This window comes from Aedes albopictus, chromosome 2 (genome assembly GCF_035046485.1).
Source record: "Aedes albopictus strain Foshan chromosome 2, AalbF5, whole genome shotgun sequence".
NCBI lineage: Eukaryota > Metazoa > Arthropoda > Insecta > Diptera > Culicidae > Aedes > Aedes albopictus.
This window is the reverse complement of record NC_085137.1, coordinates 190,467,504-190,492,975: the sequence shown is the minus strand read 5'-3', so window position 1 is coordinate 190,492,975 and position 25,472 is coordinate 190,467,504. Positions and strand designations below refer to the sequence as shown.

General features: G+C 40.0%; 1 protein-coding gene across 1 annotated transcript in view; it reads left to right on the top strand.

Moving 5' to 3' along the window:
- Positions 1 to 24,289, top strand: part of LOC109419060 (meiosis regulator and mRNA stability factor 1) — a 45,517-nt gene extending 21,228 nt beyond the window's left edge. The window contains exons 5-11 of the mRNA XM_029873565.2: positions 3,334 to 4,049; positions 4,193 to 4,633; positions 4,703 to 4,856; positions 18,479 to 18,583; positions 18,670 to 19,577; positions 23,163 to 23,249; positions 23,414 to 24,289. Coding sequence (XP_029729425.2) covers positions 3,334 to 4,049; positions 4,193 to 4,633; positions 4,703 to 4,856; positions 18,479 to 18,583; positions 18,670 to 19,577; positions 23,163 to 23,249; positions 23,414 to 23,542 — 2,540 coding nt within the window. The 3' untranslated portion in view covers positions 23,543 to 24,289. The remainder of the gene's footprint in view (positions 1 to 3,333; positions 4,050 to 4,192; positions 4,634 to 4,702; positions 4,857 to 18,478; positions 18,584 to 18,669; positions 19,578 to 23,162; positions 23,250 to 23,413) is intronic.
- The last annotated feature ends 1,183 nt before the right edge of the window (positions 24,290 to 25,472 follow it).

Genomic DNA, 25,472 nt, shown 5'->3' with positions numbered 1-25,472 from the left:
GGATCCGGAAAAAAGCGACGCTTTATTATTTCTTGAGCGATTCCTTGCCTGAATTTAACACGCATCGAGATAGGCCAAGAAATTTATTGCCATCTGCATACCACCCATAAGGAAGGAAATGGAGAACAAATACAGTGAAGTAGATTTGGCTAGCAATTCCTCCAGGACTTTGCGCTGAGGATTCCTCCAAAAACTCCCACGAGAGATTTTTTCAGCAATAGGAAGCAATCAGCTGCGTTTTTGTTAGAGTGCCGGTAGAGGCGCTTTTCTGATAAATTCGGTAAACGTGATAACAGTGTAAAGTAACGGCGAAGGTTACGCTATGCGATCGTAGACGGTGCTCGTGTTCCACGTGCTTTTCACATATACAGCGGCGCCGCCTGCACCTATCCACTCAGAAACATCATGCGCAGCACGGATGGAAAATGCCAGTCAAAAAAAAAGAAGTAAACAGCTTGAAATTTGTATGGTGGCGTAATAAATTCTCTGTTACTGTAATGAATCCGGAAGAAACGCATAGGTACAATGATTTTGTTTCTAATTTGCAACTTTTTGCCCCAAGGCACAAATCGCTGCGATGCGGAACAAGTGCAAGCCAGCGGTTTGTCCATACAAGAAAAATGATTTTACTTTTAATGTGGTGGCGCCATCTCTGATAAAAACAAGCTTTGATTTCTTAATATTATCACCAGGGATTCTTTGAAGAATTTCCACTACAGATTCCTCCAGGAATCCTGACCTGGGATTCCTCCAGGAATTCTCCTTCTCCAAGAATCCCCATCGGGGAATCCTTCAGGTATTTCCATCGGGGAATCCTCCAGGAATTCCCATTGGGGAATCCTCCAGGAATTTGAGCACCGGAGATTCCACCAAGATTTCCTTTTGGAATTCACACCGGAGATTCCTCCGGGGATTCTCCCAGGAATTCCTCTGGTGAAACCTCGAGGAATTTCTCCGGGGATTAATCTAGGAATTATTTCTGAGATTCCTTCGGGAATATCACCGGGGATTCCATCTGGAATTCTCACTAGGGATACCTACAGAAATTCCCACAAATAATTCCTTTTATAATTAATTATTACCATGGATTACTCCAGGAATTCCCACCGGAGATTTTTCCAGGAATTCTTCCAGAGATTCCTCTACGAATTGCTTCAGGAAAATCTTTCAGGGATTCCTTCAGGAAGTCCTCGGGAATTCCTCCAGGAAGTCCTCAGGGGATTTTTCCTGGGCTTTAACCAGGAATTCCTAAAAAAAATATATGAGGATTCCTCCAGCGAAACCACCTGGAATAATTCCCGGTTTTTTTTTCAGGAATGCCTCTGTGGATAACTCCGAAATTTCCTCCGGGAAATCGTCCAGAAATTCCTCCGGGTATTCCTCAAGCTTTTTTTTTCGGAGATTTTTCCAGGAATTTCTCTAGGGATTGCTCCAACAATTTCTCCTGGGTTTTCTCCAGAAATTCCTACAGGGATATATTCCTTCGAGCATGCATCCAGAGATTTTCCCGTGATTTTTCAAGGAATTTCACCGTGACTTCATCAGGAATTCTTTCTGAGATTCCTCTAGGGATTCCTCCAGGGATTTCTCTGGGGATTCCTCCAAGAGTTCCCACCGGGAATTTCTCCAGAAATTCCTTCGGGTAGTTCTCCAGCATCTTTTACGGGCATTTTCCTAGGAATTCCTCCGGTGATTCCTCTAAAAGTTCCTCCGGGGATTCCTCCGAGGATTTCTCCAGGGATTGCTTCGGGGATTCTTCCAGGGACTTCTCTGGAGATTCTTCCAAAAACTCTTCCGGGGACTGCACCAGAAATTCCGCCGGGGTCTTCTTCAGGAATTCCTCCGATAATTTTTCCAGGAATTCCTCCAGGGGATCCACTGATGGTAATTCCTCCTAACTTGCTCCAGCATTTTTTCCGCGGATTCTTCCATGAATTCATCTGGAGATAACTCAAAGATTTCTTCTGAGAATTCCTCCAGTAATTGCATCAGAGATGCCTTCAGGAATCTTTTAAGGGACTCATCCAGAAAATCCTCCAAGAGTTCGTCCTGAATTTTTGAAGGAAAGAATTCCTATAGGAATTTCTGAAGTTATATCTGGAAAAATTCCTGGAATAATTCCCGGAGGATTTTCTAGAGGAATCCCCGGTGAAATTCTTGGAGGAGCTCTTGGAGTTTTCTCCAGAGGAATTCCTGGAAGAATCCCTGAAAAAATGGCTGGAGAAATACCTGGAGGAATTCTCGGAGGAACCCCTAGAGGAATTCATGAAAGAATCCCAAGAAAACCCCCGGAGCATTTTTCCAAGAAATCTCCAGAGAAATTCCCGAAAGAATCCCCGGTAGAATTCCTGCAGGAGTTCCCGAAAAAATTCCTAGATGAATCGCTGGAGGAATTCTTGAAAGAATCCTCGAAAAATTTCTGGAATAGTACCCGTAAGAATTCCTGGAGAAATTCCCAGAGGAATTTGAGGAGAAATATCCGGATGGATTTCTGCAGGAGTCTCCGAATGAATCCCCGAAAGAATCCCTGGAGGTTTTCTCGGAGGAATTCCTGCGGAAGTCCCCGGTGAAATTCCTAGAGAAACTTCTTAAGGAATCCCTGGAGAAATCCCTGGGGGAATTCGTGGAGGAATCTCCGGTGGAATCCCCGGTGAATTTCCTGGAGAAATCCTAGGAGGAATCCCCGGAAGAATTTCTTGAGGATTCGCTGAAGGAATTCCTGTAGGAATTCCTGGAAAAACCCCCGGTGGTAATTCTTAAAGGAATCCATAGTGGGAATTCTTGGAGAAATCCCCGGTCTATTTTCCGGAATTGAAGGGACATTTTCTTCGAGGTAGCGGGCGAGTCGGAAAGGGTAGGAGTGTCGCTTTGTTATAACTGACAAAATAAACAATCAGACAATCTTTTTTCTATGACTTGCTGGTTATTTTGTAAGTTATTGTTTTTTTTTGTTTTGGTTTTGGAGGATATGCCATTCACTATTGAGCCTTAAAATTATTTTTCATCTGAATAGCACTGATATTATGAAGTCTGTACCAGCACCCTTATCCCACACCAAAATACACTTTTACCGAGGGTGTCCAAATTCCCTTTGTTACAGGCGATTGAAAATCGTGATTTTCTCAACTTTTGTTCAGGTTTTTTTCACCAGAAACGCAAAGTACAGTCATATTATAAGTGTATTAGTAACTATGCAAAATTTTGAATTGCTTTCTAAGAAAGTTAGGCGACGATTTTCCCAAAGTTGTGCTCAGCCTGTCCAAAATACATTAATTACCCTAAACGTGGATCATTTGTATGCTTACTATTGAGAAACAATTCCTTTCTCCACAGATGCCTCCTCGGTCAACCTACGCTACATGCCGAAGAGCCCAAACAACGACTTTCTGCAGCAGATTTCGCGCGAAGTGGTCGAGCTGATAAAGATGTCACCGAAATCGACAATGAAGTTCACACGATTCATCCCGGCCTATCACAATCACTTTGGCAAACAATGTCGTGTAGCCGATTACGGCTATACCCGGCTGATAGAGCTCTTTGAGGCACTTTCACCGGTCGTTCAAGTGATGGGCGACGGCGAAAATCGGCACATCACGCTGACTCATCGCACCCAGATCCGTAGATTTACCTGTGACTTGCTGAAAATTTTACGCGGCCAAGCGAACAAATCCATTCTGCTCTCTCAGCTGCCAATCATCTTCTCGCAGGCCCAGAATAGGATCTTTGACGTAACGGATTACGGCGTGTGCGATATCTTCGACATCATCGACGGGCTGGTGTACAACAATTCGATCGTCACGAAGGTGTACAACGAGACGGATGTGCTGATTTCGATGGTCAAACGGAAGCAATCTTCAACCGAAGTGGAGAAAACGTGCATCTTTGCCGGGGAGGTGGTGGAGCTGTTCAAAAATGCGCCACAGTACTCGATACTGTTTAAAAAATTCGTGAGGTCCTATCACTACCACTTTGGGTACCAGTGTCGTTTGAGCGATTATGGACTGATGAAGCTGGCCGACCTGCTGGAAGCAATTTCCGGAATTGTTGAGGTGAGAACAATAATTGAACAAATTATTTACATGAGGTATTTTTGTTTACAGTTAGGCCGAGTGGTTTCGATAAAAACATGTGCTTGCTCGTTACAATTACAGTTACAATTCTTCTAATGAATAACGCAATTAATTTACCACAGATGGAGCAATCGAACGATGAAGACCGGAAAATATTCCTCAACCATAGAGTGGCCATTCGGATTTTCGCCGAACAGGTGCAGGATATTGTGAAGCACTTCACGAGCACCAGTGCATCGATGATTCTGATGAGTGAAATTCTAAATTTCCACAAAAACAAGTACGGATATCAAATTCAACCGTACAGCCTCGGTTACAGCAACATGGTCGATGCCATCAAAGCGCTGCCCTACATGGAAATATTTGAGTCAGGAAACGATTTCGTCGTGGTGTCACGTTTGGACGATCCCGCTTTTCGACTGCGTGCGTATGCGGCCTGCCTTTGTCTGCTGGATTTCAACAAGGAACGGATGCCCATTAGTGATTTTCTACGCAGCTACCTGGCAAAGTTCAAGGAGAATTTAACCGAAAGGCAAATGTACGATATGAAACATGCCATAACGGTGAGTGTCCCACGGGGATTGGAAGTGGATTCGTTTTATTTCATTTTTGGTGTTTGCTCTTTTTTACAGATTGAACTAGATAAGGGAAGTCAAACTGTGACGATGACACCGCTGATGAAATTCATTTTCCGCATCATACAGGTGCTCAAGCAGAAAAGTCCGATGAATGTGTTCGATTTGAAGCAGGGTCTTCATTTGTCAATTTCGTCCTGTTTTGAATTTGGTAAGTTTTTTCCGTTTTAAAATTTTCACTTTTTAATTAACAGTATTTACAATACTGTGCTAAGTAGCAGGCTGTGCGCGCGAGTCGCTGCGTTTTCAAAACTGTCACGCGTTTTCTGTTTTCGGAGTTCCGCGTTGTTTTGAGAGCGACCGTCCTGAGAAACGGCTGGTGGTGCTATCCCAACAAACATTTTTGCTGTATAAGAGTGGAACAAACCACTCTTAAGCAAACTTTAGCTTAAAAAACTGTTATTCAGCTTCTTCTGTTTCTTGGGTATGCCTTCCGCAAATTTTGCCTCGAACTGCTTGCAAATTGATTTTCGGATAATTCGCGATTGTTATGATAGTTTGTCTTATTCTTATCGGGGTGCCGGAACTCGTTTTCATTTTCGCGTGATTTCTGTTGTATTTTTGGTGATACAGGTATGTTCCGTTTTTATCCATACGGTCCGCGATTTTCAGTTGACAAAAACGGAATAGTGATAAAAACGGAATAATTTTCTTTGACAAAATATTTTGCAACATTTTTATATGAATTGGAGGATTTACTGTAGAGCACATTCCAAAAGTAAAAATATGCAGTTTATTATTAAATTTAATTGTTTTTGATGTCTTTTAGCACGTCTTGGTTGCACAGTTCAAATTACAGTTTTCTGACTGTAACGTCGTCAAGAGGTTTTCACCACATTTGTGACCACAATTTTGGAAATTTATTTTCGTTGAACGCAAGAATGGCACATATTACAGTTCCAGTACCCGGATCGACGTTTTAAAATATGAAATATTTCCAGGAATGATTAATCTCCAGGAACGTAATTTCGATATCCTAACAAAAAAGAATATGTTTACTTCCTTCCGGAACGCGTTTCTCAACGATTATCATCTTAACAGATTCCTATGAAAGTTTCAGCTAGGATACCACTTGATACATGATGGGCTACAACTTGTAGACCGCCGAATGAAGCAATTGCCTCCACTGGTCTCGGTCCTAAGCCAATCGTTTCCAGCCGCCCTGAAAGTACAGAGCCCTTAGGTCCTCCTCAACTGCAAAAAGCCACCGTGTGCGCAGCCTATCTCGAAGCCGATGGCCCCTGCCTGGTTCTCTGCTGGATATGGTTTTAGCTTGTCATTCTTCCGGCAAACGAGCTACGTCCCCAGCCCACCGCAGCCTGCCGTGTTTTATTCGCTTCACTAGGATACTTTTAGGATTCACTAGGATACTTTTAGAAAATCTTCAGGAATTTTTATAAGCAATCACTTGAGATTCTCCAGAGAATCCAATACTCCAAGAAGTTTCTCCACAATTCTTCTAGGTTACCTTGTACCATGCCGCTTGTTTATCTTTTGGAATTCGATAGGGGGTCGTCCATAAATGACGTAGCATTTTTAGACGATTTTTGACACCCCCTGCCCCCTCGTAGCCTATTTTCGCATACCTAAAACATGGCTCGTAGCATAATCAGAGACCCCCCTTTCTCCTAAAATGCTACGTCATTTATGGACGGCCCCTAAACATTTTTAGAGAAAAGAAGTTCTTCCCCTTATCATTTCTTCAGAAATTTCTTCTCGGATCAATCTAGATGTCTCTTTTTAAATTTCTCCTGGAGTTTCATGGGGATCCCTTCAAATTATCCTCCAGGAATTGGAATTTATCAACCATAATTCTGCATTATGTTGGGAACAGCACGCTGACGTTGTGTACGGTATGGGTCTGGAATGGCCCTTATGCACAAGGTGGGCTATGAAAATCATTCTGGGATTTAACCTAGGTCCTAGTTCACCAATTCATCCAAGAGTTGCTCTAGAGATTATTCAAGATTTTATTTTCTCATGATATTTTTTGACTTTGTTTTGGTATTTATGCACAGTAGAAACATCTACACCTACTGGAACTTTCATTATGAATAGTTCCAAGAAATTTTCCAATACGATTCTATCTTTCACAAGACGCGACGCGAGACAAGACATAACACTTATCGTTCTTACAATCGTCAAGGATTTAAAAAATTACCTTTTCTGTCTACCGGTTTCGGGCGCGATGTTGCCCATCTTCGGGACAATGTCCGATCGTCGGACATTGTCCCGAAGATGGGCAACATCGCGCCCGAAACCGGTCGACAGAAAAGGTAATTTTTTAAATCCTTGACGATTGTAAGAACGATAAGTGTTATGTCTTGTCTCGCGTCGCGTCTTGTGAATGTCAGTTTGTTCTTACGTTAGCGCAAAACATAAAAATGAGGATTCTATCTTTCTTCTTTATTTCCTCATGATTACTTGATGAACCAGCCTTGGGCTGAAAATCTCGTAAATAAAGATAATATTACAATAATAATTATCCCCGATTTATTACTACGTTTCCTGGGAATCTCCCAGAAGTTTAGTCTAGTAATCTTCCAGGAATTCTTTCCTCAAATCCTGTATAGAAATCTCCGGGGAGTTATATAGCTGTTACGGTCTGGAAAATTTAGACAGGGTATCAAGGATGACAAGAGAGATCTCTGATAGAAGTTTCAGCCCCGTCGGTAAGAAATAGCGACCAGGAGAGAAGAATTTAGCACATCGCATAGTTCAAGAAAAACGTGTACAAAAACACGTGAAATTTATTTCACTTATAAAAGATTGTAGTGTAAAAATTCAGGCAAGGACAGGTAAAGAAAGCCCTAAACTGTATAAGTTCTCGAAGAACACTTTTAGTGGCAGGCCAAGTTCCAGTTGGTACGTAGAGCCGTAAAGAAGAAGAATAATAATAAGAAGAAGAAAGGAGAAGAAGGATTTCCAGAAAGAAGTTCTTGTGGGAATACTCAGATGGGCATCCTGGAGAAATTCCTGGAAGGGACATCAATCGACCCTAACACAATAGGCTAATGAAATAAAAAAAAATATTCGATTATCCATGGCGATTTTTCCTATTGCCGGATAATCGAATCCGTCCTTTGATGGTTTCATATGCACATCCCATCTATTATTGATCCATCATGATTAGCAACTTTTGTTGCGCTTGGAAAATGATTGAGCCATTTTACAAAACGACAAATTTGTTGATGATGATATTGATATTCGCGTGTTACCTCCTGCCACCTCCTGTCAGATTTTCATTAATTAAATTGGCGCGGATTAATTTTTCTATTGGACTATAATTGGTTTAATTTTTCTCATTTTCAAATAAGAAGTAAAATTATGCTTGAGAGAAAGCATGAATTAACATTATTTATAGCTGAATTTGAAATGTGTTGAAAGCTACTGTGGCGTATACGTCTTCTATGTCATCATTGGTAGTTGTTTCAAATTCATTCATGGATGCATTGCCTCAAGATTAATGTTAAACTATAAATAACTTGTGTTCGAGGGAACAAATTTGACAAAAAAAATTAGTGTTGACAAAAACGGAATGCAATGTTGACGAAATCGAATAGTGACTAAAACAGATAGTGATAAAAACGGATAGTGACAAAAACGGAACATACCTGTATTGCTGTGGGATGTCCAGGAGACGAAAATAGAAGTCGAGTACTGGAGCAGAACATTCCCTTACGGAAAGATTCTGCAGCTATATTCTTGCGCTGATGGTGGAAACAAGTTCATGCAATGGCACACAGAAAAAAATATGTAATTAAAATTCAGCGAGAAATCATGCACATAAAGGGAATGCTAGAGTTAGTGCATTTTTACATGAGATATAATGTAAAATTACATTACTATAGTGTAAATTTCCGCCAACCATCGCGTAAACCATCATGGACCCCAACCGGTTACGTGACTATCAGCGGAAATTTACACGATTGTAACGTAATTTTACATGATATTTCATGTAAATATGCACTTACTCTAGCATTCCCTTTATGTGCATGATTTCTAGCTGAATTTTAATTGCATATTTTTTTCTGTGTAGGCAAAGAAAACCCTTCAATTAATAACTGTGGGACTGCCTAACGAACACTAAGTTGAAGCGAGGCAAGCCAAGTCCCAGTGGGGACGTCGAGCCATAAAGAAGAAGAAGGAGATCCCGTGGCATGTCTTTTTTTTATTCTTCAACTACTTGACCTAATTAACAGCTCTTTTATTCACTTGGGCACTGCGTGAGCGATTCCAATTGGCAGCTGCACTTACAATTTATACAGTGTCTAAATGTATTATTTTCTAATTCTAATTCGAACTGGTTGCCTATGCGCTGCTGTCACTTTTCTACCCTGTCCATGGTAGAATGATGAGCACGAGGATGCTGATGCTCTTATTCCCAGGGGTGTAAGATCCTACCCTTTACGCCCACCCAAACATGCCCACCTGCGCGCCATCTACTGTTGGTTCTAATTTGTAAACATATTTTGTTTAATGGTTTTTATAAACATCAAGTATTAATACAGCACAAACATCAGTGTATTTCTCTCGATTTTGATACTTATGATCAATGTTTTTTATAGTTATCAAAATTTCTTGAGTCATCGTGTTTAATTAACCGCACATTAGAGCAAACATATCGTTCAGGAAGTTTTCAATTTTCTGCTAAAACAGCAACAAAACCAAATGAGAGTAAAGGCTACCCAAGCTACACGACTTGTTTCAAAGCCAGTACCAGCAACATCAGTGCAATTTATTCAGTGTTTGTATTAAGGACAACATAACATAATTGCTTCTTCTTTGAAACGCAAAAAGCGCAAATTCTAAATCGTTATGCAACTTGAGCTAGGGGGATTGATAAAAAAAAGAAAAAAAAAATGTCCAGACTCGAACCATGGACACCAGGAGTATTAACCACTCACCTAACATACTACACCAGAAGCTCTGTGAGAGATTTGCTGCTCAACGCACCATAAAACTACTGAAGTTACGCGTTACTTCATTGTATCTTCTTTGCCATAAGTTAGAAAGCTGTCAAAATGAAAAGACCCGCAAGTTTTCTGTAACACATTTGGAACCTAATCTGAACAAACAAACCACAGTTATGTCGAATTCGTTTTTGAACCTGGGTTGGAACTGGATTGGCGGAAAATGTGTAAACAAACAAACGTCAAACAAACTCAAACAAACTTTAGTACAAGCGAAACCGAAGTCGGGTTGGGGTTGAAACTGTGATCTTATCCAGTTCCAACCCAGGTTGGAACTGAATCAAAAACGAAAACGACATTAGATGTTTCATGTGTGTTACATAGCACATTTAATGCAAGCTGACTGTATTGTCACTTGTGAGGAATATGTTAGCTCCGCCTCCATAACCCAAGCACGACTTGTTGCTGAGCCAGTAACAGCAACCTCAGTGCAATTTATTCACTGTCCGTATTACGGATGTACTAGACATACTCCCGCATTACCTTAATTATTTGTCAAACCATTCAAAGGCAAGCTAACGCGTACCCATCAGCGTATTTACAATAACACCCCATTAGTCACCGTAAAGCGCAAGCCAAAAAGCGCAAGTTAACCAAAATACTATCGGATGGGCGCGCGGAAGTTTAAGCCATAAATATTGTTTATAAACATCAACCCCAGGTGTTTTACCCTTTAGGCCATAAGAATAATCAAATGTAAAATGATATAAAAGAAGGATTTCAATAAACTCGGCAGTCTTCTTTGGACTATCAAACTATTTGTTTCAATGTCTGCTGGCATACCGAAACCCTCCAATAGCGCTCTGATCTTCAGACACCGCTAGTCATTGGAATAGTTGCAAGTCAAAAGTAGTTCAATCTGAAGGAACCAAAGTTCCTTTAGTACACCAATTGTCTCCGGACAGACATTTGGTGTGATCGGTTCGATGCGAGATCTTAGTTAAGACTTCGAACCCCAGACGGACGACAGAACACAATTGCTTCTTCTTTGAAACCCAAAAAGCGCAGATTCTGAATTCTTATGCAACATAAACGAGCGGGAATGATAAAAAATTAAAAAAAGATTGTGCCCAGACTCGAACCATGGACACCAGGAGTATTATCAACTCACCTTACATACTACACCAAGAGCTCTGTGAGAGAATCGATGCTCAACGCACCATAAAAGCTACTGAAGATACTTGTTACTTTATTGCACCTTCTTTGTCACAAGTTAGAGAACCGTCAAAATGAAAAGACGCTCAAGTTTTCTGCAACGCATTTGGAACCTAATCTGAACCAACAAACCAGAGTTAGATGTTTCATGCATGTTACATAACACATTTAATGTAAGCTGACTGTATTATCACTTGCGATCAATATGTAAGCTCCGCCTCCACGAACCGATGTCAAACACAAACACGTGGTAATTTGTGATTTCTATGAAACAAAGTCGCAACTTTACGAATTTCGTGGTTTAAATGCAACTCAACTGACAAGATGGAAGTTTTGTGTGCTTCTAGTGCAACTCATTTAGATCAAAGCATAAAAAGCCACATTCTGGATGATGTTGCAGGTGCTGCTTGGGAAATCGATGTCAAATACGATGTTTTTTTTTGTAATTCCTATGAAACAAAGCTGCAACTTAAAGATATTTGGAGTTTAAATGCAATTCTACTGACAAGATTGAAGTTGCGTGTGCTTTTATTGCAACTCTTTTAGACCAAAGCATAGAAAGCCACATTTTGTATAATGTTGCAGGTGCTGCTTGGCAATATTTCACAATGGTGAAAACAGAGCACTGATGTTTGCGACATGCAGTTTTTCAATCTAATATGTTGAATATAACATTCTTTATGTTCAAATCACATACTGACTGTCTTTTAACATGATAAAAGAGTATTGAAATCAATTTTTTGCAACTTCTCATCGTAATAGGCCATTTTACTCCCGCAAATCTGACGGGAAAAGGCCTACTTTCCCACACCAAATTAACAGTGCTGTAATGTTTCATTATAGCACTGATTTGCGTTGCGTAATGAACCATTACAGCACTTTTCAGTTTTGATCATGCTTTCTGGACGCAGGTTGAGAAATTGTGACAACTCCACAGTATAACCTGCTATGATCAGACTTCCCAGGTAACCAATAAGCATTTGAATAAGCCGTATTTCTGTTTTATAACTGCATTCGGCCTGCTTACTGCCGTATCATAGCAGTTCGACTGCAAAACTGTCCTATATTAACAATTCAAATGCTACTCAAAATCTGACAGCATTTTCGTAGCATTTCAAATGCACGGTATGTTTTGGTCAACACGCAGCATAACTGCTACTTTATTGCCATGAAACTGCTAAGAGAGATGAGTGATGCTAAAACCACATCACATTTTCACTTTCTTATTTACGTGCCACTGCTGTAGAAGCCATCATCATTCGCATGTCCAGTCAAACATAGGTAACGACGAAGAAAATCAATGGGAAAATGAAGGCAAATGCTTTGGCAAATCAATTCCATGTTGTGTTTCCAATGATCGATTTTATTATCAGCACCTGCCGAGCTCATAATTTAACGAAGCAACTGCCGGTGTAATACTCATGCCTCAAATAGATCAAAAATCCAACGCGCTTTATCTGATCATCTATAGCTTACCCTGTAGCGCAGTTCAGCACCATCGTCAACCCGAGGATCGAGGGATCGAATTCCAACTTGGCCGAAAGCAGCAAAAAAATACAGCAACACCAGTTCAGGACGTGCCCCAAGCATCAAAAGTTCCATATGAGAGTGAGAAAAAAGAAGAGAAAGGAAAGCCGTAAAATGGGCAGGGGAAAATATTTGTTTTCATTTTTGACAATCTGGGGGATAGGAGGGATAAGCATTTAATCAGCCGTATATTGGGCCAAAACCTGCATTTAATTAGCACTAATGGCGGATATACGGCAGATTAGCATTTAATGACCTCCCAGGTAACCAATGAGCATTTGAATAAGCCGTATTTCTGTTTTATATCTGCATTAGACCTGCTTACTGCCGTATGATAGCAATTCGACTGCTAAACTGCCCTATATAAGCAATTGAAGTGCTTCTTAAAATCTGACAGCAGTTATGTAGCATTTCAGATGCACGGTATGTTTTGGTCAACAAGTATCGCAACTGCTGCATTAGTGCCATAAAACTGCTAAGTGGGATGAGGGATGCTAAACCCATAGCACATTTCCACTTTTTTTAATTTACGTGCCCCGTCTGTAGATACCATTATCATTCGCTTGTCCTGTCATTTATAGAGTAGCAACTCAAAAAAATACTTTGACAAATAAATTCCTTGGATTTGGCTACTTTCCAATGCTCGATTTAATTATCAGCACATCTGACATCAGCACATCATTAATTTAATTATCAGCATATCTGACGAATCAACTGCCGGTGTAATATTCAAGCTTTAAATTGATCAATAAACCAACGCACATTATTTAATCATCTATAGCTTACATCGTAGCGCGGTTCAGCACCATCGCCAACCCGAGGATCGATGGATCAAGTCCCAATTTCGCCGATATCAGCAAAAAAAAACATCAACAGCATTTCAAAACGTGCCCCCAAGCCTCAAAACTTGCACAAGAGAGTGACGATAAAAATAGAAGAGAAAGGGCCGTAAAATGGGCAGGGGTAATATTTTGTTTTTATTTTTGACAATCTGGGGGATAGGAAATTTAAGCATTTAATCAGCCGTAAATTGGGCCAAAACCTGCATTTAAGTAGCACTTATGGCGCATATAGGGCAAATTAGCATTTAATGGCCTGCTGTAAAGGCGCATATAGTGCCGAATTAATGCCATTTTAACTACTTATTGGTTACCTGGGCTGCTGTAAAGGCGCATAAAACTATCCTCAAGTGGTAATTTATGAAGTAGCAAAAAACGTTGTACGCAACTCGATGCAGAACTCGATTTTTACAGCACTCGTCGTAATTATCCAACTCGGCAAGCCTCGTTGGATAAATGTACGACTCGTGCTGTAAAAATCTTCATTCTGCATCTTGTTGCGTAAACTACTATTCCAAGATCCAGGCGCGTAATTTCTGGTGATGTATTACGCGAATATTTAAAAAAATGGATTCTGGTGCGGAAATAACGCGCACAGGGCTATCACCGCGTAGAAGAAAACGAGCATAGTATGCGTTTATTCAATGTTTGCTTGGTGATAAGGTCTCCGATGAAGCGTGCACTGTTGTCACTGTTGCACTTAATTGAGGAACATATGCATGGTGGTGTTGAACGTGGTTGAACTGTATCAAACATATTCTAATTGCATTACTGCCGTGTGTAGCATGATTGTCCCATGTTATTAGGGATTCCCATAGAACATGGGACAACTATGCTACACACGGCAGATCAGACCAAAATCAGCCAAGCCCCGGCCTGGCCCTGATCATCGATTTTGTCTCAACGTGCTGCTACTTAACTGCTTTTCTGCCTTATGGATCGGTGTGGAAAACAAATATATGTCTAGGGCTCGATCCGGTCCTGGCTCGATGAAGTGCGAATAATCCTTTGGGTTGTTAATTGTTATCAAAGGCGTCAATCGTGGCCATTTCTGAAGAAGGACACATTCGGATCTTATCAAGACAATATACTTGGTCATTTCTTTACTATAAACCAGCAGCAACAGAGTTGTGCCACAATTTATCAAGCTGGAGAGCGCCTTCAAGAGTTTCAGGACTGCCTACCGTTGACTCCTTTATAGGATACTAGCTGGCCCGGCAAACCTTATCTTGCCGTCTTGTGGAACTTTGACAACTGTTAAGCTCATAACATCACCGCACTCTAGATTGATTTCATTTCGATCGTGTTGATTTCCTTCCCAGCTCATGGAAAATCAGTAATTTTTCAATTTTGTTACTTTTCTAGCTGATTTTCGTAACTTTTTGTACATATAAACACAGCCACCATGAATACGAATCGAACCATGCAAGAGTCATACTGATCGGTTCACCCGTTCGTGAGTTATGTTGCCTCAAAGGAACTTCAAATTCATTTTTATATATATAGACTAGCTGTCCCGGCAAACTTGGTCTTGCCAAGCTGTGGTGGTATGACAACTGTTGAGGTCATAACATCACCGCACTCTAGATTGGTTTCATTTCAATCGTGTTGATTTCCTTCCCAACTCATGAAAAATCAGTACTTTATCAATTTTCTTACTTTAAGGCTCATTTTTGAAACTATTTTTAACTTATAAACACAGTCACCATGAATACGAATCAAACCATGCAAAAGTCATCCTGATCGGTTCAGCCGTTCGTTAGTTTTGTTGCCTCAAAGGGACTTTAAACTCATTTATATATATATAGACTAGCTGTCCCGGCAAACTTTGTTTTGCCGTCTTGTGGTGGTTTGACAACTGTTGAGCTCAAAATAGCACCGCACTCTAGATTGATTTAATTTTGATCACGCTGAATTTGTTCCCGGCTCATAAAAAATCAGTACTTTATTATTTTGTTTACTTTTCCAGTGGATTTTCGTAACTTTTTGTACATATAAACACAGCCACCACAAATACGAATCGAACCATGCAAGACTCATGCTGATCAGTCCACCCGTTCTTGAGTTTTGTTGCCTAAAAGGAACTTCAAACTCATTTTTATATATATAGATATGATCAACCATCCGTCGCAAAACTACTGGGCTTAGGTGTTCTGTACCCACCCACAGCTATGTCGCATTTAGACATAATGTATGCATGCATGAAGTCATGACCCAAAAACCTTGATTCCAAACACTACCAATCTGCGAAACCCTTGCTAATATCTGGAGTTTTTGTGGGTTTTCATTTCCTTCACACCCAACGTTTGAAATTCGTTCGTTCAGATAAGGTTCTGTCAAATGACAAAACAACACTTATCGCGCATGGGTAGCTATGATGGTTGTTGAGGAAAATATCCGTCCGTGCGGTTTTGAATTTTCCAGCAATCCAAATTTTTCTTGCAACGCGTAATATCATTTTTCGACGTAATTTCACCCGGTTACATCGTTTTCCAACAATTATCACACGTACTATGTACCCCTGGATGGCACCGGAAAGTGTCAACAAACCCGTTCCAGCAGATACCTAGAACCAGTATCATATTCATCATCTACCTTCCAACTCGGTGAAATAGCTGAGAGGCAAGGGATATGCCTCACAATCATCGGATCAGTGTACGAATCCGTGCCAATATTTTACTTTCATATGACTTGTCTGACGGTTCGGTTCTAGCGATTGCTAGACCCACTTCCAAGCTGCGGCGGCTATTTTGCGGCGTGGACTGGACGTAATTTGTACATCATTTTTACAACGCGACTGATGTGCAGCAAAAATGATGTGATATCACAAGAATATTTTTGCTGTGTACACCGTGAACTAGATGTAACGGTTTCTAGAACGCCCATATTGACAGCTGGAACTAGTTCCAGTTCACGGTGTATATTTGCTTGTTCTCATATTTGCGTTTGTTTGTTCACGTTTATCAGAACGGATTTTTTTGCGTGCATGTTCCAAGTTTCCAATCGCAGTTGGTGGGGCTGGCTCACCGACACTTCCGGTCCGCTTTAGTGCTTTATGCATCATTGTGGCCAGGTGTTGCTCTAGTTTTTCCAACTGTATTGTAAAGCATGATCGGTGATCCTTGGCATTCTTGTGTAAATTGGGGTAGGTACTCGAAATGTTGATCGATCACCGATTATTGCTGGCAGATGCAGTGGAAAGTTTGTCTTAATACGTATCAATCGTCTCTGACAAACGAGAAAAACTTACTTCACTGATTACCTGTCTCTGAGCCAAATTTGGTATAGAGTCTTCAGTCTCCGATTAATCGCTTCATGTTTGATGGAGGTTTTTTAATCCAATGGGTTACATAGCCGCTATCCGAATGAAGAGAGTAATGTTCCGCGTAATATATCACAAATCGAAAGAGGTGCGGTACATTACGTGGAGCGGATATACTGAATTGGGTACCAGACCAAGTCCCTGCTGGGTGGCGCTAAATAGGTGAGCCATAGACAATAGAATCGTCAATGTCGTAGGGCATAGTATGTGACTATTGTCGAAACAACACTATTTTTGGTCATTGTCCACTAAGCGCATAACTATGTTAGGGTCAAGATAAGGATGAAATCATTGGTAAAATATAATAACACTTTTTAGTTTGTATAGTTAGTTGAACTAGTGTTAACTTTTTATTGGGACATTTACTGTAGGTTTATTCTGGATTGCAATGCATTAGCTGCCCTTTAACTGAATTATTTTATAACAGTAAACAACATTATTCCTTCTTGATAAAAGATGTATGGACATAGAATTGCCAAACTATACATCTGATCAGATATTTTTCCGGTATTAAATTTGGGATAGAGAGTTAAACACCTACGGAAAATAGTTTTTCAATGTCAGACAAACATCACATGAACACAGCTACCAATGTACCAAACCTTTTCTACTGTCTTCTCATTTTGCCGCTTCCTATCCTCAATTGAACTTATCTGACACTAGTTAGGACTGTCTGTGGGAGATCCGGGTTTCGAATTCTGTGTAGGACTTGTTAAAACGGGATGCCTGATATGTACTGCGGACAAATGGGCTGGAAGTACTGAGCAATCACAATTACTGTCGTACTAATCATATTATATGCATGCTTTTCTACTTACATCCCGAACGTCACCAACCGGCAAAGAGGACATGACGAAAAAACGCGAGATGGCCCTAACAAAAACTAGAAAGGCGATGAAAATGGTCACCGATGCAACGATATGGAAACAAAATAGATGAGAAATTATCGACCAAATCATAATCTATGAACATATCGCTAATGTTCTTTATCATTCTTTCTTTTTCTCGTTTCAGCAACACAATCGAAACCTCTCTACTATCTCTTCATTTTCTACCTCTGCCCATCCTATTCCCACATCTTCCTATATCCTCTACCCCATCTATTTAATGTATCTGACACTTGTTGGGACTGGTAACGCCAGCGCCTGCCTGTGGAAGATCCCGGTGTGCTAATTCGGTGTAGGACATGTTAACGGGGGAGGCTTAGTAGGTCCACATCTGCCTACAAGCAGATGGGCTGACAGTTGTCGGCCTGGGTGTGGACTGAGCAATTACAATTACAATTACAATTACAATGTTCCAAGTTTCCAATCGCAGTCCTTTTTTCGCCGCGAGTGTCTTTGCCATTGAATCGTATTTTCTCCTTGTTATTCGCAATGTGGATTTTTACGGGTTGCGGGCTATTTAGCCTATGCCAACACTCCTGTCTCGCCGGAGGGCCCCAGAGCTATGTTGGACGCTCTCCTTATCGACTCCCGGTTATGCTGCCGGTTACCATTATCAACAACATGTATTAGGTGGTGTTTCAAAAAAAGTTTACTTGTGCTTTTTTAATTTGATCTCCAAAGAGATAAGAAACATAACAGATAAAAAAAATCAAAACAGATGAGTCTGTCTCAGCTGAAACAGCTATTTTTTTTATGTCACATTAATTTTTAACTTGGGTTGAATCCAGAAAAATACTTTAGTCTGTATACAGCGCCAAACTACCCCACTCTTGCTCCACTATACTCCAGCTATCTCATTCGAGGCAACTGTCCACACTTTTAAAATTGGATTGGATGAAAACCTCTCACTGCGAATGATTTGTTGCTGTGGCTCGCAGCTATATTTTCAATTGCATTTATTTTTGAGAAGTTTTTGCAGGCAAAACTTTTCATTCTGAAGCCCAATCCAATTGATTGCAAATAAATTAATTAGCTGATTGATGCTCTTCCCTTCCCAATCCCATCAACAGGTTATCCGAATGTTTCCTCACTCATCGGTGCTTTTCCGGATATTTTCATCACCAACAGCTATTTCCACGAGCGAGCCGACATCGAGCTGAACCGTGACTGCATTTGTAAGCAAATACCCTAACAGAAAACATCAATCCATTATTAATTGAGTCGGCTCATCTCCGCTCTGTAATTTTTCATCTCCTTTCAGTAAGCAAGGCTTGCTTCAGTACCGAGGAAAATGCTACCCCGGCGGCCATTTCGACGACCACCACCAACGCCAACACCACCCCCGTGAAGGCCAAAGTGCAAGCGGACGATAATAAATTTTCCCACGCGTCAATGACTAATGATTTTAGAAACTTATTCTACAGTCGCCAAGAAGCCATTGCTCAACATCATTTGTTGCAACGCCAGCAACAGCAACAACAACAGCAACAGCAACAATATCAACAGCAGTTCCAGAAACCGCTCCAACCGCTGCAGCAGTCTCAACAGATAAACCAACAACTGCCAGCTTCCTTCTACCCGAATAATCGTTTCAACAACCCGGTGTTGAATAGTAACTATGGAGGGCTGGCTGGTTTCTCTTCCTCCGCGGCTACGGCCTTATCGTCTGCTGCGGCCACCATGACCACCGAAATAATGGCGACCACTCATAATCAAACCATGATTATGAAAGCCCAGAACAAGGAAAATCTTTATCATGGCTACGGTGGCATGGCACTTCAGCAGCAGCAGATTCAACAGATGCTGCAACAACGCCAACTGCAGCAACAACAACAACAACAACAGCAGCTTCTTGCTTCCCAAACCAAGCAGCAGTACGCTTCGTTCGGGATGAGCATGGGTGGTTTATCTGGAGCTGCAACCATAACCACGAACCCCGTTACCACAGTTGGACAGGCTACGGCATCGTCCACAGGTGGCACCGGCTTGATGGCGTCCGCAGCCGAAACCGGTGTCTCGCAGAGCTCCACAAACAAAATATTCGAACGCAGACAACAAAAGGCTACCACTACCACATTGGATTTACAATACCTGAATTGTAACAGTTTTGGATACGGACTTTTGTCGGAATTCTACGAGCCACCAAAACCGGACACGCCGCCGTCGAGGGTGAGTTTTGAGATTTTTTTGTTACTTTTAACAATGCCTAGTGATTGCAGCGTATCAAAACGAAATATTCAAAACCAAACATAAGTTGTAGCCTGGTACACGGTTTATATGGGAAAGTACAAAAAATGGTAAAACTCAAGCTCATGTATACTATACAAGTTCCACTTTGGTCCTACATAAACTGTGCCAAATTTCAAATCGATCTGAAAAACTATATTTTAGCGCCCGCCTTTCTTAGTTTTTCATACGATTTACTATGGGGAAATTTTACTCCTGCAAAGAAAAATCACTAGGACTCACCCCTAGATCCCTAAAAATAAGTCGATGAATGATTTCTGTAGAAAATTTTACAAGGAATCAGACCTCCGAAGACAGCAAACCGATGCGACGTTCGTGAAAAAAGTTAATAGGCCTCACCCGTTCGATAAAATGACGAGGTTTTATTATTTATTGTTACGAAAATCAATCCCTGACCATTTCATGTACAGAGTTTATAAGAACGTAGACTTCGGAGGGTTGACACGGGCCATCAACTCAATTGATTGGCCCACTTTTGACAGTATTACTGACTCCGACATAGCAGTTGATGTTTCAATACAATATTGAGTGATCTACATGATTCTTTCGTTCCACTGCGTCATTCCAAGCCTAAACGTAATCCTTGGTTCAATAGTGAAATTCAAAGGGCTATGGTTGAACGTAACATTGCGTAGATATCGTTTATGGGTTTTAGATAGGTCGACAGTAAATCATAACCAATATAAACGGTTACGAAATAAGGTTACACAACTTATCCATAACGCCAAATTCGATCTTGTGACCCAAAGGATCGACTCTTCTAACTCTTCTAAGGACTAATGGAACAAACTAAAACATGTAATAGAAATTTTGATAACACAAACGCGGAAATCAATGAATATTTTGCTTCAAATTTCACTGATGATAATAGTACCTTACAGATTCCTCCTGAAAATACTCATGGATTTCAGTTTTCACCGATGAGTGATCATGATGTCATTTTAGCGATTGAATCTATAAAATCTAATGCAATTGGCATACATAATATTCCAATCCAGTTTATTCGACTGATTCTTCCTTCAATAGTTTCTCAAATTAGATCTATCTTCAACTTAATTATTTCTACATCAAAATATCCTCGTGGTTGGAAATCGTCCAAAGTAATCCCAATTCGGAAAAAAAGCATCAGGAAATTCTCTCGACAACCTTAGAGTCTAAGGCTTATAGACCCATAAGTATTCTAAGTAGTTTATCAAAAGTATTTTAAAAATCCTCAAATCACAAATTCAGAGACATCTATCAAACTTCAACTTATTGACAGAATTTCAATCTGGGTTTAGAGCAAGACATAGTACTACAACTGCCTTTTTCGAAGTATATGACGACATACAGTGTCCGTACAGTGCATACAGTCCGTACAGCAATTTTTTGGTCAAAATAATGTTTCATTCAAGTGATCATAACTTTTTCATACGCCAATCTAATATGCTGAAATTTTGATCAATCATAGACCATATATTAAAGCTTCATTGGTAAAGTTTTGAGTGAGATCGAATAAGTTTTCTGAAAATTATAGAACTTTTAGTAAAACTTATAAGATTAAAACACTTAAAACATTATATCTCAATATGTACTCGATGAAACTTTTTCCATTTTTTGCGACCTAAGGCTTTCATATGCAGCTTCGTTTGAGGTTTTATATTCACTACGATAAATATGAAAAATATATATATGTTCAGAGTGTCATTTGGAAATTTATCATATTTTAATCAATAAAAGTTCCAAGTGTTTTCAACGTTTTTAATCTCTCTTCATGTAATATTTTTATACAGGACCTACTAAACAACATGTGAAGAGTAGGTCCTATGCATTTTTCGTTCAGTTAATGCACTTTTATTGGTAGAAAACGTTTGGCAGATTATATGTTCAAAATATGGTATTTTATTCCCTGGGCTTGGATTATATCTTCCAGGAAGCTTCGATTTCAGGCATGTAGTCGATGTGCTTTGCAGTAATGATTGGAATAGCTAAATGTATAATCAATGGCAAGCAATTCTGTAAAAATCAGATCTTCAAGTCATCTGATATAGTTATACTGATCATGCTACTGCATAGTATATCGAACATTTGTCGAAGTCATTTATGTGCCGGGAAAATATAATTCCAAGTTGGTGAGAATATTACAAACTGAGGGAGGGTAATAGGCCCAGTCAGACCCCTGAATGGGCAATGTGGGTTAGTGTATGGGAATGCCATTGAAGGTTTGTAATATTCTCCGAGGCTTTCGAAATCCAACAGGGCGCGTCCCCGGGTTGCGGATAGGGGGAAAAGGGAGATTTTTCGCATTTGTACTGTAGTCAGCCAATGTGATATTATCTCCTATGGTGTTGTAGTGCGAATGAATGATCTCATTCTATGGGAATTCGAACCTTGTAATGTATTGTTTATTAACTCCAATTTTCTAAGCTTGACAAGGTTTTGAAGACAAACATGAGATGAGAGAATTGCCTAATAGGAAAGTCATATCAGCAAAGCTTTTACATATGCAAATGCTATCCATGGGGTCATGTCTAGCATTTAATATGTATGGCAATGACTGGTTCTTACCTAGCAGGGGTACTACAAGACCACGCGGACAATTCGATTAAAGGCTTAATTGGGGATAATGTATTTTCCAGAACTGAAGGGACATTTTTTCCGGGATGACTGGCGAGTCGGAGAGGGTAGAAGTTTCCGTTTGTTATAATTGTTATAATTGACAATCGGGCGCTTTTTCTTTCTTTGACTTGCTTGGTATTTTGTGGATTATTGTTTTTTTTTTGGTTTTGGAAGCTATGCGATTCACTATTGAGCCTTAAAATTATTTTGCATCTGAATAGCATTGATATTGTCAAGTCTGTACCAACACCCTAATCCCACGCCAAAATACCCTTTTCCTATCCCATGGCGTTTATGTGGTCAGCAAAGACTATTCAGCCATTACCCCTCCTTATCATCGGCTTTGGACTGACTTGCGCTCTCATTGCCCCACCAAATGCTGCAAAATGAAAATGAAAATGAAAATATGGTATTTTATTAAATACCGTCAACTACATAAGCAAATTTTTCATTTTTTGTAGTGAATATAAAACCTCAAACGAAGCTGCATATGAAAGCCTTAGGTATAAGCTGTAACACAAAAAAGATTGAAAAAGTTTCATCGACTATATATTGAGATATAATGTTTTAAAAATGTGTTCAAAAATCTTATATGTTTTAGTGAAAGTTCTTTAACTTTCAGAAAACTTATTCGATCTCGCTCAAAATTTTACCAATAGAGCAGTAATATATGATTCATGATTGGTCAAAACTTCAGCGGTTTTGATTGACGTATAAAAAAGTTATAAACATTTGATGGAAACATTATTTTGACAAAAAAAAAAATGCTGTACCTACAATTGTTTGATACACTGTATATATCGGATAAACTTTAATTTTTGTATAATAACTGGCAGCTCAAACATTCAATTACCTTCCAACTGTTGCCTGCTTTATTCACCATATTTCACCCTTTTAATCTTTTCCCAGAACATCCCATATTGGATCGATCCTATCTGGTCCAACGATCCGCTTACCAACGAAAAAGAGCCATCAGCATCATCGACCGAGCAGCTTGTAAGTATCAACCAAGGCGACGACAGCACGCTACTGCCCCTGCTCCATTGCAATCAATCACAACGAAAGTAGTGCACACCGCTTCCAAATGTCAATCTTCGTTCCTCATCAACCTCTTAAGCTGATGTTTCTCTTTCCCCACTTATCCGCCTCTTCACTTTCAGCTCAACATTCCGCTACCGGAGCTGAAGACTTACAACAAGCTGCCCGTCATACTGACCCCGTATGTCCTGTCGTCACTGTCACAGAATCCGTCCTTTTCCTTCGATTTCGATAAATCTAAACAGATTTAAACATATCCTCACCGATGCGGATGCGGAGAGCTCTATGCTCCGAATGGCGTGCGCTTACGAAAAGGAAAAAAGGACCCGTCCATCGGCAGGATGATAGAAAGGATATCGAATCCCCATCGGTCACCAACGATTGACCCTCGAATGAGAGATAGAGAGCTGAAAAGGTTCTGCTTTCACTTTATCACTTAATAATTATCGTTACCTTTTATGACACGTTGAACGTTTCGTCACCCACCCATCTTAACCCCTGTGTAGTACCTTTCCGAGTCGTCATCGATTTATGATTCGTTAGATTGTATATCCTTCTCGATTCCTCGGGTGAGTGTTTATTAAATTGTACCATTGATGTTATAGATAGATAAGCGATATTTCAATTGAATCGGGGATAACTGGAAACCCGGGCTTTTGAAATTTAAGGTTTTTGAGATTATTTTTATCGAACTTTTCTAAATGATTATGATTATAGAGTGGAGTGTGTGTAGCCAACTAGTTAATTAAGAAAGCACAAATGTTAATAATTCTATGTATGAGAGCAAAAATGGACATTTTAGTTATTGATGTTTGTGCATGCTCAGCTAAATTATACAAAATGATTACGTTTTTAGGCTGCGAAAAGACGACTTAGTGTAGTTCTTCTGTGTAGAAGTGGGTGTCTCCATTCAAAGCTTCTATAGTTGTGCCCATTAGTTTCTTATGATTTATATACATTTCAAAGAACAAGATTATATGTGCATGCGATTATTAAAATATGGTATGATTTTATTTTTACAGATTGCAATACTTATCGTTTGTTCTATCTAACCATGGCTTATTTGTGGAGTCCTTGACACGTAAAATTTTGCAATTTCAGGCTTTATTGCAACTTTGCACTATAAAATCCACTTTTAATTTTCCATTTCTACGGCATATTTTTCCGCACTATAGCAACCTATTTCAGTTGCATACCCGAGTCTCTATGGCCCTTCAATTATAAAGAAAAGTACCGAATAATATTTAAAGACCACTCAAAATCAATCTTTTCAGTATTTCCAGCCAATCTCGGTAGATTCTCGTGATTGTATGGAATTTTCCCAAGCTTCTAACTATGCATCGCAAAATGCAGCAGTGCAATGGCCTTCCTTTTGCTTTTACCACATCCTGATACACTTCTAAGTCATGCAAAGTGTATGGCGCACGCTATGTCTGAACCAGCAGATTATAAAAATTGAATGTACATCGGGTTTCTTTCCACCAAACATCAGTATTCAAGCTATATATTCGTTTGCAGAAGGTTTTAAAATATTTTATCGGGGAAATTTTGATTTTTACATCTTTTTAGCTGTTTTTCATACAAATTTACATGAAAGTCTCATTTTCGGCCAATTTCGCTCCCATACAAAATGTATGGAAAAATTTTCACCGATAGAATATTTTAAAACCTTCTGTAAATGAAAATATAGCTTGAATACTGATGTTTGGTGGAAAGAAACCCGATGTACATTCAATTTTTATAATCTGCTCGTTCAGACATAGCGTGTGGCGAATTGCCGTATAGAAGCGCTATCATTCTTAACGCGTGATGAGATGGTTCCCGGTTGCGAGTAGCATATGGTTGAAGCACGAAACCGCAGCACCTAACAATAGGATAAAGGATTTGGGGAGCCGGAACTTGTTCTCAATAAGAGTGGGTTCTTCTTTTGCGGTAGATAAAGTTTCAGCATATGCTAATTAAACTAATGATAGTGCAGATCTTCATCCCGATTGCTTTTATTGTTCGGAAAGAATTTTCCATTTTCAGTTTCTCAATTCCGCAGATTACATAATCCTAACAAAGAAAGCCGGCGTTGGCGAATTTCTGCTACTGATACACCGGAAGCCGTTTGCGGAAGACCACGGGTGGAATTATCCGATTGACAGATGGTTTCTTCATCACATGCCGTGGTATGCCGTT